General features: G+C 39.7%; 1 protein-coding gene across 2 annotated transcripts in view; it reads right to left on the bottom strand.

The window, feature by feature from the left end:
* The window catches only part of adam12b (ADAM metallopeptidase domain 12b), an 84,104-nt gene that overhangs the window by 33,135 nt on the left and 37,877 nt on the right, over window positions 1–13,092 (bottom strand). For both annotated transcript variants that reach the window (XM_055030040.1, XM_055030041.1), the window contains exons 4-11: window positions 10,849–10,927; window positions 7,708–7,784; window positions 6,815–7,004; window positions 4,898–4,963; window positions 4,009–4,080; window positions 3,498–3,667; window positions 3,199–3,283; window positions 1,087–1,235 (exon numbers count right to left, since the gene is read on the bottom strand). In XM_055030040.1, coding sequence (XP_054886015.1) covers window positions 1,087–1,235; window positions 3,199–3,283; window positions 3,498–3,667; window positions 4,009–4,080; window positions 4,898–4,963; window positions 6,815–7,004; window positions 7,708–7,784; window positions 10,849–10,927 — 888 coding nt within the window. The remainder of the gene's footprint in view (window positions 1–1,086; window positions 1,236–3,198; window positions 3,284–3,497; window positions 3,668–4,008; window positions 4,081–4,897; window positions 4,964–6,814; window positions 7,005–7,707; window positions 7,785–10,848; window positions 10,928–13,092) is intronic.

The following is a 13,092-nucleotide window of genomic DNA, read 5'->3' as shown; positions in this document are numbered from 1 at the left end:
TGTGTGGGACACATGTAGGCTGAGGTTTAAATAATACCAGTAACCGTGCCTTTCAGTTTTAGCTTCATGTTCCCTGTGTTGTGGAAATCCTTCTGATTGCCTGCATCTGTGCCTTGCAGAACCCACCACCAAGGCAAACATTACTGGCATCAGACCAAGGGTGAAATCTGCTTTCTCTGCTGCGGGTTCGTGTTATCTGCTAGCCGTTTACGAGCAGTCACACACTCTATCGCTTGCAGCAGCCCTGTTATCTTAGAGACCCAGACAACGGGCGGAGAATGCCACAGCAGCTACTTTATTCTAGTTCCAAACCATGTGTTCTTTGCTTTGTGTGTTCTGAAGCATTCTTTCATACATCAGCACAGAAACAATACGAATTTGTTCAAAAAATGTGACGGAAAATCAGCAGTCACTGAAGTTTTTTTTTAATGTTTTTTAATATATCTGTTGCAATACAGCACAGGACACCAATATGATGTTATGTAGACATTTCTCTTTGCAATAGATTGTTTGGCCTCATGTGATATTTTTTAAGCTGTCAAATAGTAGTAAACAGCTATTAAACAAAATTTATTTTCCAAAGGCTGGTCACACAGCAGTTACAGCAAGAGCCAGCAATTTTGTCACAAAAGTGAGTTTCATTAGGGATCTTGCAAATTTAACCTATTGTTCTGTGTTGTGGCCATCATGTGTAAACAGCAACCACATTAAACAAAAGCTTTTTTCTCATATTTTTGAATAGCTGGTGTTTTTAACTGTTGTAAATGTATTCAAAAACTTTCACTGGCAAATGTTCTCATTTTCTTGCATTTAAACCACATAAATTAAATTTTATTGGAACTCTGTGTGATCATAAAAATAAAAATGAAATGTCTTAAACCCCTTTTTCATTTGATAGCCCAATACCTTTAGAAGTTACTTTATTATCTGAAGACGCTTTGAGGCATTTCATCTCAGTGAAATTGCCTGGAAGACGAGTTCAAACAGTTTTGTTAAGTTGGCTTTTTACTGACACCTCCTTCCACTTTTGTCTTTTCGCCTCTTAGGAACACGAGTTATAGGTGAAAAGCACAACCGGACCCTTACCCTGTAGAGGGGGTCATGATGCAGCCTCCACGGTCGACAGTCATCCTACAACCACAGCCGCGCTCCGGGGTGTCGTGGTTCATGCCGAAGTTGTGTCCCAGCTCATGCGCCAAAGTCACGGCTGCACCCAGCGGGTTCTCCGAGTGATCCTGGTAGAAGAAAGCAACCCAGTGTGTCTTAATTTAGCCAAGCTGAAAGACACGAGGAAAAAAAGAGTGAAAATGTCATGCTAACAACAGCCATTTTAAGAAACATACAATTCTACTCTCTCCTTTCAGTTTTCTGCTTTTCATGGAAACTATATTTGATCTATCAGTCTACTATCACTGCAGAGCCAATCAGTCTGACTTCCAGTAGAGGCAGCTTCAAAACCCTCTGCATGACTCCGCCGATAAAAAACGCAGATGGATACCAACCAAACTTGGAAAGAAACTTCATCTGGACATAATTTTAAAGACCAAGGTCAGGAATAGACAGGAAATGAACACTGAATAGTACATATGTTTTGTGCTGCAATGATTATTTAAACATCCTTCCTAAAAGAGGGATGGACGGAGTCAGTCAGTCAATCAAGACACTGTCTCATCCTTCCTTCCCCCGGGGGACGGTTCTTCACAGCACCTTAGCTGTACCTACGACTGCCTTCTTCTGGACTGAGGTGTCAATATGTCTCCAGGTATTTGTTGGATGGAACCACCACAACTTTAAGGGGCATTTCCACTTTTTTTATTATTATTATTGCAATAGGTCTGTATCTGAGCATCACTTTTCCAAAAATGAGCCAGTCGTGAAATGAAATTTCTTTCATGGTGACATTCTGAAAATCAGTACAGAACGGTGTCTCTTTTGGATGAATGCAATATGTATTGCACTAGTTTGCACATTAAAAAGTTATTCTGCAAAACCACAATGGGTGCGCAGGAGAGACCACCAACCCACTACTGTATATCTTACTGTATTGTGGTTCTTTGGGACTTACATGAGAAAATCACATGCTGCCTTTGAAAGCACAGTCATCAGTCAAACGCTAAGGCCAAGCTGAGCCACTTCCTGCTTTGATTAAAGAGCAGCGTCATGGGAGCTGCACCCCACCTCCAAACAGGAAGGATGGGAAAACTCTGCTTTTCCATGTTTATCAGTGTGGCATGCTTCTAAGTAGCATGAGACTGGTCTGAGTACTAATAATATTCAGATGAGTGAAATGGCAGAAAGTTTCTATGATCACTATAAAGCAGGAATCTGGTTCTTTTGTGATGGTGGATGGCCTAACCATATTTCTGACATGATTTCTATCCCCTTGGGGGGGGGGGGAATAAATACAAGATCTGGGGCAGAACACATGGTGCAGTATGGCTTGAGAAATAGATCATTTCCTCCCTGCCCTCCCACTGCTTATTTGGCCTTTTAATCCCAATACAGACCATCTGCTGTATGCAACTAATGGGGGGAAACAAACATCTGGAAAAGCCTCATCCAGCAAGCAGAAATCCCATTCATTGATGGTATGTACACATCTGGGCTTAGTCATAATGGCATTGGGCTGATAACCACTTTGTGATTTGGCACAGTTCCCAATAGCTAGAAGCAAATTTACATTGTGTAGTGACACTCTGGTAGAGGTGATGCACAGTTGCGTATACGATTCCATTTTGATTCCAACGTGTGCTCTGCGAAAGAGGCAAAATAAACAATTCATCAGTTCTCATAAAAATGTAAATGCAGTTGTGTTCAAAGGCCACCGGCTTTAATTTGCCAAAGTGCTCCATGAGATTGACATCCAACCGCTTGTCCGCTGCTCCAACGCAAAATCCAACCGGTTCGGGGCAGCTGTCGCCTTGCTATCTCGCAGCCCCACTGAAGGAGTTTGAAATTAGCGCTTATTCTTCATGTATATGTGGGTGTGATAATGTCAAAGCTGTAAGCCAGCACGCATATCATTCTTTTATTAATCATGACGTCCTTCAGGACCCTGAAGCGCCTCTCTAGCAAACAACAAACACCTTGTGTAAATCACAGCTGGATCGTGTTAGGCTGCTGGATCTGGACAAAGCCTCCTCTAATACAGACCTTGCAGAAAAAAGGTGGTGTTAAGGGATGGCGCTTTATACTCACCATGACAATGCCTCCAGACTGCTCCACTGTGCACATGCTCATAATGGGCGCCATGCCAATAGTGGTGCCCTGGAAGTAAACGCCGCTGCAAAATAACATAGAGGTAAAGACGTGTGTTTTAGTCTTTTTCAGAACAGATGGTGTTGACACAGCCCTAATGTGTTTAGGGAGCCAGAGTTTCTTGTAATCACTACTCATGGCATTTGTCTAATTCTCACCTTTTTCTTATTCTTATAAGGCTTTGATTATTGACTGAGAATTAAATTTTTTTTCCACTTTCATGTTAGGTTTAGGGTTACCTTATGAGCTGAGCGTTGTCATGAGGCTTCTGGGGCAGAAGCTTCACCTTCCTCCAGTCTAGGAACTCGTGTAAGGTGGTGAAGGGATCTTGAGTGATGGGACATTTGTCGGAGTCACTCCACACCTCCAGACCCACCAAAGCCACCCTGATGTTGAGCGCCCTGTAAAACTGAGGAAGATGGCGCAAAACAAAGTCATATTTAAGTTTTCAATGTCCTAAACGCAATAATTTGTGTTATCCTTTAGTTGAGTACTATGTAAATCATAAAACTACGCTTCTTTCTTGTCTTTTCCATTTCTATATCAGTGCTTCCCTAAAATAAATCCATCTGCCTACTGCGCGTTCTAGCAATAGATGCGCAGCTCTGGCTCAGGTCGTAGGCAGCTGCTTTAACGAGAAATTAATATATCACGCCGTCCCTTCTCATTAATCTCGGCTGCCAACAAAATTTCTATTTTAAAAAAAGTGATTTATTCCTCACCCACAAAGGGGGGGAGAACATGTTTTACCTTGTCCACATAATTGGCTATCTCTGCAAGCCGCTGTTTGACTTTCTCCAAGTCTCTCCCCTGTTTCTGGAACTGAAAAAAAAGAAAATAAAATAAAGATAGCATGTTAGTCATGGGACAAACTTACATTCGCAAGAAGCCGGTACTTCATAATAACATAATGGAGGACATCATTTTATGATCTAAAAACTATAAAATACCACAGCAGACAGCCAAATGCAGCCTTTAATATTTTACATTAAAGGCTGCTTTAAATATTCCAAGTTTGTGTTTTATTTTTACTCTGTGTGTCAGGTATGTTATCAAGCTGTGACCATCTGGATCTAGAAAAATCCCCCAGCATTACAGAGATGAATGGCGCAACTGCAGGGAGCAAGTCTACTGGCAGACGTAACATGGCATTAAAGCTTTGGACGCAAACTGGAGAAAAGTCCCACCGTCTGTTTCCACCCTGCTGTGGATCCACCTGCACTTCAAATCTGAGCAGCACGTTAAATCCCTAACAATTTTTTATTTTTTTTGCAATTCCCTTTCTTTCCATTCCAGTCAATGGCATCGGCAGAGAGATAAGAAGAGGAAACCACCACAATGAGGTCGTCCTCCCTTACGGGGAACTCTCCTATATCCCTGTCCTGTTTCCTGTCTGCCCTGCTGAGGAACTGAAAACAGACATTCCTGCTGGCAACAAAAAAATAAATAAAAAAATCTGCTGCCACAAGACCACAGTGGGTTGTTGCACACTCACCACATTTAGCAGCTTCCAGAGAGAGACCTGCTCTGCATCTACAGCAGCTTACTGTGATTCTTTATGTTCATAGCATGAGGGCATGCTGGGTTTTCAAAGCATTGCGGCTGAATGGTGTCAGGTAGAGAAGAGTAGGCACATTACCTCTCTGTTGTCTGCAACGATAATCAGCTCCACATATTTGGTCGTCTTCTGAGCATGCCTTTTATGCTGAGGAAGAACAATGAAAGAGGAATGCTAAAAGTTAGAAAAGCACTGCAATTTGAAAGCTGCAATTTTGCTTGCAGGCTATACCTTGGGTTTCTCAAAGTCTGCAGCTTCTGAAAAGGTGTTTCTGTATAAATAATAAAAATACAGTTTTTGGCTTTCTTGTCATTAGAGGCATAAGGGGAACATGCAGCTTGTTATTGGAGTGAAGGTAGGCTGACAGGAAAGGGGCGAAGACATGCGGCAAATATCGTCTTGTCTGGGAGTCGAGCCCGCGACAGCCGCGTTGAGGACCCAGGGCCTCCAGGCGTGGATCACCCTATCCGCTACGCAACCACAGCCCTCCCCTACATAGGTGAATTTGAATCATTTTTAAAAATGATACAGATTTAAGCTGCATCTTTAATTTCAAAGGTGATAACATGCCTTATATTTTTTTCATTAAATTTTTGTATATAATTTGCATATAAAACATTAATGGAAAAATAAATAGCTTAATTTTTTCCTTCCTACTTTCCATAAATGTGAACTGGTTTATTTCTAAACTCAAAAAAAAAAAAAAAAAAAAAGGGTTCTTAAATTTTACTTTGAAAGAAACAAATTTATTCCCAAAGAGTTCAGAATATATTCCTGTTGTGATGACTCAGTTAGGTTTTGTGGCTGTGGACATATATTAGTGCAAAGACCAGGGTAAAAATGTTGCTTAATTAGGTAGAGCACAAAATCTGTGGGATGGTTGGCATTCCTCAGCAGCTTTGACTTGTTCTGCATTTGCTGTAAATCCATGCATTTGCATTTGAGTACCAACCATGTAGAAGCCAGGCAGGAGTCCAAGCAATTAGTCTTCGGTTTAAATTGGACAGAAATGTTGTAAATGTGTAATTTCTTTTATCTAAATGTGACACTCCAGAGGAACTGGCTTGTATATTATGCATGTGCTGTGCAATGTTTTGCATTATGTCCTACTTGTAATTCTAGGAACATTCTTCCAGAAGTTACTAATATTAAAAGGAACTTCTTGAAGTTCTTGAAATCTCAATGGTTACTTCCATTGAGATCTAAGCAATAAAGTTCAGGTCCATTAATGTGAAAAAGTACAAAGCCTTTGGAAAAAGCATACTCTGTGTAACTATACAAAACTGCTTAATTACAATGCATTAGGTAATAAAAAAATCAGTGATGAAAAATTAGGGCAAGCGACAGGTAGGACTGGAAAAAAATGGTGTTAGGCAGCTTTAATCAAGGTTGACAGCAACTGGTTGAGATTAATTGCTTTGCTCTTGAAGAAAGTTCCCTGAAGGATTATTTTTTCTTCTGGATTGCGTTTTTTATTGATGCCAAAAAGAGTTTTAAACTGTATAAAGTAAAAAAAAAAGCTAAAAGGCAAATTAAAAAGTATTAAAGTTGAACTCGTTTCCATACAAAATCCCATATTTTCACCCAGACCCACTTTTTTCTCTATGAAGCTCTAAACTGAGATACTGATAACACTGGGTTCATTAAGTCCTGCACGAGGGTTAGTCTCACTTCCTGCCTCAAATGGAGTTTTTAATGTTTGGAAATACAAGCAGATGGATGCTGCACCTGCTCCATGCAAATTATCGGCCAAATGTTCTGCATGGGCCCTTGATTCTGGGCTCTTAACACGAATGAAATGAGTGTCAAATCCAAAGCTATCCCCAAAGGAACCTTTCCAAATCCATAAGACAGCCAACACGCTCTTCCTTGTTCAAATGCCTAATATCTAATCATAAGCTCAATACTAGTTTTGTCAGGGATATTTGATGATGAAATACTACAAAAATAATGATTTAAGACCTTTGGTTTGCAATAAAAACAACACTGTTAACTCACCCTAGTGTGAAAAGACTGGAAAGGGTTTTTGATGTGGCTTTCAGGGGCAACAGAGGACAAATTAAAGCCGTGGCCGCATGCTCCAGGGGTCACTTTGAGCTCTTCCACTCGGTAAATGAAGTGGGCCCCAGCGTCGTGGCCAGACACAGGCTCGATAATAAATGTCTTGTTTTCAAGTGCAACGAAGCCTCTGTGGAGAGAACATCCCAAGTAAGAAAACAAAACTTCAAAGCATGAGTACTTTCTCAAATGCTGAAATTGATTGAATGTGGATATCTCTAATGGAACAACTGAGGCTGCTCTTTGTCCACAATCTCACTTTTCCTGAGGCTAAAAGGAAAAAAAATAAATCAGAATTGTGTTTTTATTGAGCCACATGTTGGTGTGGTTGAAAACTTATGACTTTGTAGATAAAAGCTCCACCATACACGCAAATCAACTCAGATGCAGTAAAACATGGGATACTATATATAAACTCTTTTTTTTTCCCAAATGAAATTTCAACTTTCAAGCTAACATGCTAAACTTTCCATGTCTCCCATGTTGAGAAAAGCCAGCAGTCTGTTTCAAAGCTAAATAATTAGTGGGGATGATAAAGCTGTGAATTTTACAAGTCGGTAAATACTCTTTACAAAAAGACTACAGAGTGCGATTCATCATTAGCAACAGGCAGATGCAAATTACTGTCAAAATGAGAGCAAATACACCATAAACGCCTCAGTGACAAATGCGTTTGTGTGAGAATTTTACTTCGTAGTTCACCGACAACAGCCTTAAGGGAAGCTTAAGAATGACTGGCTGTCGCGCTGAGTGACTTAAGTAACTCTGCAGCAGCACACAGGACTGAAAGGGCAGCTGCATCTTGAATATAAAACGATTCGAGCGTTGCTCACCGGAGTCCCAGGCAGGCACTGAGGGTTACATCAGAGTTGGGATGCTCCCGTACTTTGCCGTGGTAGTAGCAGTTGTCCTAAAAGAGATAAACAGAAATAAGAGTTTGGAGAGAAAACACTTTACACAAACTTTTCCACATTTATCAGACAAAACTAAATTATACATGATTTGATCCCTGCATGAGCTACAACTCATGTAGGGATCCATGAATGACATGAGCATCAAATCCATTTCATTCTGCTTCCTCATCTTAGTTGATGCTATGCGTGAATAGTTAGACGGTTTTTGTCTATCACAATGATGATTTTATAAATATGGTGTTTGACAAAACAAGTAACAACATGAGTTTCAGCTCATGTGGGAGAATCTGGGCTTGTAAGTAGGATGGGAACCTAATGGAGGCTTGACATTATTGGGCAGTGGTTTATCTTCTTACAGGATATTGACACTGAGCTACAATGGAACAATTGAGATCCAACTAAGCTTATCCAATGCTATTCCACTGTAAAAACTATTTCAAATCACGTATAATTTTGTTTTGTCTAATAAAAGTAGAAAAGTTTGACATGCTTATTGAAAGTTCGAAAAAAATTAGAATGGCAGACAAAGTGTTTGTCATTTCCTTTAGTGATGCGGTTGCCCCTGCTCTACTTCAAAAGGGCAAAAGAGGAAAAGACAAAATGACATGATGCTTACGCTGCTACACTCATGTTCCTCTCCATTAGCCTGTTCTGTAGAGCAGTCTCTCTTCCTCTCCTTCTCCTAACAATCAGGCACTTTGAAATTAATACAGCCAACACAGTTGAAGGAAGGAGCAGGAAAGCTGGCATGCGTGTGAGGCAACAATAATATGTTTAGTTTATAAGTTTAATAGTTTAATAGTTTATCCTGCATCTTTCCGTCAGTCATTTAGTGGAAGCAAACGGGCTTCTCATGTCAAAAAAACAATGTTTTCTTAGCATGGAAAAAGAAATATGACAATGTCTCACCTGTAGTAAAAAACTATCTTTGTTTTTTTTTTTACTTTGTATAAGTCCAGATTTGTTAGTCCTTGAGGTTAAACCTGACAGCTTGTCTGAGAGGGACTGAGACCAGCGCCGACTTCTGCCATTTGAAACCAACCCCAGTGCTAAAAGCATTATACCACTTGATGTGAGTGTTGTTTTATGAACCAATAAATCAGACATGTTTTCACCAGGCACTTATTTACAGAATGGATGCTTGGGGTTTTATGCAGGAAAGTAAAGTCAATGTGAAACTCGTACTAAAAACTAAAGGTGCTAAGCATTTCCAGTGGAAGTAGAACATAAAAGTAAGACAATTAACTTTTTTTTTTTTTTACATTATCTCACTTTTTTATCAGGTAGCTGTTGGTACCATTACCTCCTATCTCTGTTCACTGTGTAAATAAATGAGTTTGTATAATTAATGTCTCGTGAAAACATGACAGTAGTTCAAAGATTTGCATAAACAGAAAAGATATGTGTTGTTTCAAGATAATATAAGTCCGATTCAGTTTTGTCCAACTAATCTGAATTTATTCTTAATGTGGACCAAGTAATTTATTAACAGCTTTTTAACTGAACTATCCCTCTAATTTCTGCCACCAAGTAAGGCCCATTTCCCCATCTAAGATACTGACCTTCAGAGGAAACACTTCTGTTTGAAGAGCTCAGTGTAGGTTAGTGATTCAGGTGCTGCTGTAATGACACCCATTAGTATAAAAGTATTACAGCCACAAAGGCTCTGCTCAGCTTGACCCAGATTGGCTCGGCTCTCCAAAAGAAGAAGAAGAAAAAAAACATCAGGCAGATTGTTTTTCAAGAGGCGCAAAAGGAAACTTGACCTCTAACCCCCATCTTGGCTCGACCTTTTTGAAGTCAGAGCAGGAGGTTTTTGGATAATTACAGTTTCTTCTTACATCGGACCAGTTCAGACTGAGGCTGAAAAGTGTCCTAGCGGGGAGTAGGGTGTGATGGGCAACCGAGTCCGACGCAGAATGAATCCCATCATTAGAGTATTAAGTGTTTCTAGCACATGTTTAAAATACACACCAATGCTGTTGGAGAAGCTTTAAGAAATGAAGGCTGCAGAGGGACTGCTGCATTGTTCTTGGAGGCTTCTTCCCAGCTTTAAAGGGTGAAATATTTTCACTAGTTTATGTACATATTAGTTCCTTTCACTGATTCCTAAAATTAACATGTGACTGGTGACTTTTGCTTAAAGGTTGAGTTTTATGAAGCCCATTTTATTCGGCACAGCATGTCAGACGCTTGCACCGTCCATAAACTAAATAAAAACTGCACGAGAGAGATAGTATGTCTCTGTGCGGGGAAATGGAACTTTGTGTACGGCATTCACGGCTAAACTACAAAACTGCTGCTTCAAGCTGTGCGTGACCTGTTAAAATGTCCTCACAGCTGTTCGCTCAAACACTGTCATTTCAGTCCAACTGAGACACAAAAGGCCAACAGACAAAACGTTGTTATAAAGCAGGACTTTTGAATCCCATAAATCACAGGTTTCTGTAATGCCAAAGAACTGTTTCTCCCCAGTCGAATGGTATTAATAAAAGCAATACGGAGCCAAGGAAGGTGAAATATCACCAGAGAACAATAGTCTGGCTCCATTATGTGAGCTGATTTCAATCAGCCAAGTACCTCAGTGAGTAAACTTGACAAGTACCATCAATTCAAAATGAAGAACCATCTTTTATTTATAAAAGAAAAAAATAAAATAAATAAAAAATAAAAAAAAGCCTCAGTCAAGCAGAGAAAAACAAGCGCTTCGAGCTAAAAGAGGATTTCATGACAAATCCTGATGGCGATGCTGGCTGAAAAACGACGAGCATGAAACACAGCTTATCGTCAAATAGGCCAGACAATATCTACACCGTGTCCAGTTTGCAACAGCCAGGAGGATGGGGGCATCCCAGCACACATGTTAAGAATACAGAATTTTTAGTATGCTTTTATTGAAAAGGATTTTCTTCAACCGCCCGTCACAAACCAAAAAAAAAAAGAAAAAGAAAACAAACCAAGAAAAACATCTGTCTTTTTTAACATTTTTCGACAGTGTCCCTACTGAACATTGCACCATGTCAACTTGATGTGACCGCAAGGCCTGGAGTTTCAGCGTACCGTGAAGTTGTGAGTGCCAGTGACTGCACTTCCGTCCTCCCTGTAATGTGTCTCGGTGTAGTGGCTCGCAAAAAGACCCCTGAGAAGAGAAGGGAAGAGAAAGAGAACAAAATAAGATGCTAAGAATGTAGAATTTAAATTACTAGGAATAACATTTATATTTTTTAATTTCTGTTCCAATTGGTTTGCAAAGTTTTTCTTTTCTGTGTCAACAAAAAAAAGTACACCTACTTAAACATGGTACGGTAGCTTCCATACTGTCCGGAAATCTCTCACAAAATTTCATTTTCAGCAAAAAAAGAAATGCTTGTGAATGTGCACATGCCGAATGGATTTGTGTTTTCAGTGACACAGAAAAGGAATATGAGCCTTTTACACTGCCAAAGCTAATCTGTGCAGGAAACACATCAGAGCTCAGAGGAGCTCAGATACAAAACACAGCCACATTGAGAATTAGACCTTACAACACAGTGACTATAAAATGACTTAAGACTTGGATTTAAGGGACTAACGACTTGTCCCGGGTGCAAAACCCCTCTTGCCCAGTGAGCACTGGAGATGAGCACCAGCCCACCTGAGTCCCTGCAAGGATAAGCAGGTACAGACAATGGAATAACCAACCCAAACCTGAAGGAAAAGGACACGACACAGTTTATGTTTCAGCAAGGACAAGTTGTCCAAGCATTAGTAAACATTACTGGTAAACAGACAGACCACTGAAATGTTGTTTATCCATAATAATTACCACCTGATTTGACTTTTTTCTAAGCCAAGTTAAGGAGTGTTTTTGACTGTTTATTGGGCACCTACGGTAAGAAATTGTTGCAAATTATTTTTCAGCTTTTACTCCAACCTTAACATGTGTCTTAGGGCCATTTGGCATTTTGTTGTGAAACAAACTTATAGTCTGATATTGCTAAACCACACTAAACAAGAAATGATGATGTGTAGAAAAGTGACACTTTTGACGTTGGACAGCTTTTTAATCCAATTATTTTGCAGATACAGATGTTTTCACAAATAGGAGAGCTGATATATCTGTGACCATCAGATTAATAGCACTCTTCAGAATTTGCTTTTTTTTGTTACAAATTGTTTTAGCACTGCAGTGAACTACAAAGTTCATACTTGAAAGCTTATCAACCCCTTTGTGGGGTTGTGGTTTGCTACGTCTCCAAGCTACTGCTCTCCGACAATATTTTTTCTGACTTCCTCCTTCTAACTGGATAAATGAATGTGTAAATCAATACAACATAAAAGAAAGTCAAATTAAAGACAGAACTTAATGCTGCAACTCTTCAGCTTAATCTTAGCAGCCTTCTGCTTTTTTTCCCACACTTTTGAATTATAGTCATGCAAATTAATATAGCCATGGTAACCTAAAACCCGGACATACATGCAATGTTGTGAACATAATAAGATACGACCTTTAAATGTGCTTAATTTTCAGCATATTCCTCATGTTCTTGAGTCCTCTGGCCTTCAGAAAGAGTCAAATCTTCACTTTAGCAGTAATCTTGTGCTTGTGCATGTCTGTGGACAAACTGTAAAACCATGTTTATGTATTCTCTCCCTCCTCAGGGCATGAACAGATGGACACAGAGAGCCCCACCCCGAGCGTTGGCAACAGGGCTGATGGAACACCCATAGTTTGCAGCTGCATAATCACAGTGACATCAGGCATGATGATTTCCGGATGTGTGCGTTACTGACTAAATTAAACAACAAAAGATGGACAACCAAAACTAGACTGAAGGAGTTTCCAAGGGAAATTATGCAGTCAGTTGTAGTTTGTTGAGAGCTAAACAGAACTCAGACAGAAGAGGGGTTGGAGAGGATTTAGGAGCTGGTATGCAGAGGGAATCACAGATATCCCTCAAAGCTGCTTCATCCAAAACGTTTTGAGTGTCCCAAAAAAACAAAAACAGCGTTAGATGAAACTAGATTATTCCAACAAATCACTTTTTTTTTTAGACTTCTGGAGCATTTAATATCTTTGCTGTATATTTAAAGCTCAATTTTAAATGTCATGTTTAGAATAGGATCAGTCATTTGCAGTCCAAGAATTAACACATTTAACTCTATTAAATACTTACTGTGACCTTAATGGGCTTTATCGTCTCATTAGCAACCCCTAAACCAAATCTGATAAACCTAACAGTCAGTAATCACTTTGATGAGCACTGTATATGTCTCATTAAAAATGCACCAAGACATCAGAGCTTAAGTATATGTTTGAAAAGA

This window comes from Poeciliopsis prolifica, unplaced genomic scaffold (assembly GCF_027474105.1).
Source record: "Poeciliopsis prolifica strain line A6 unplaced genomic scaffold, Auburn_PproV2 SCAFFOLD005, whole genome shotgun sequence".
NCBI classification, from domain to species: domain Eukaryota; kingdom Metazoa; phylum Chordata; class Actinopteri; order Cyprinodontiformes; family Poeciliidae; genus Poeciliopsis; species Poeciliopsis prolifica.
Note: the sequence above shows the minus strand (reverse complement) of the source record. Positions and strands in the feature narration are given on the sequence as shown.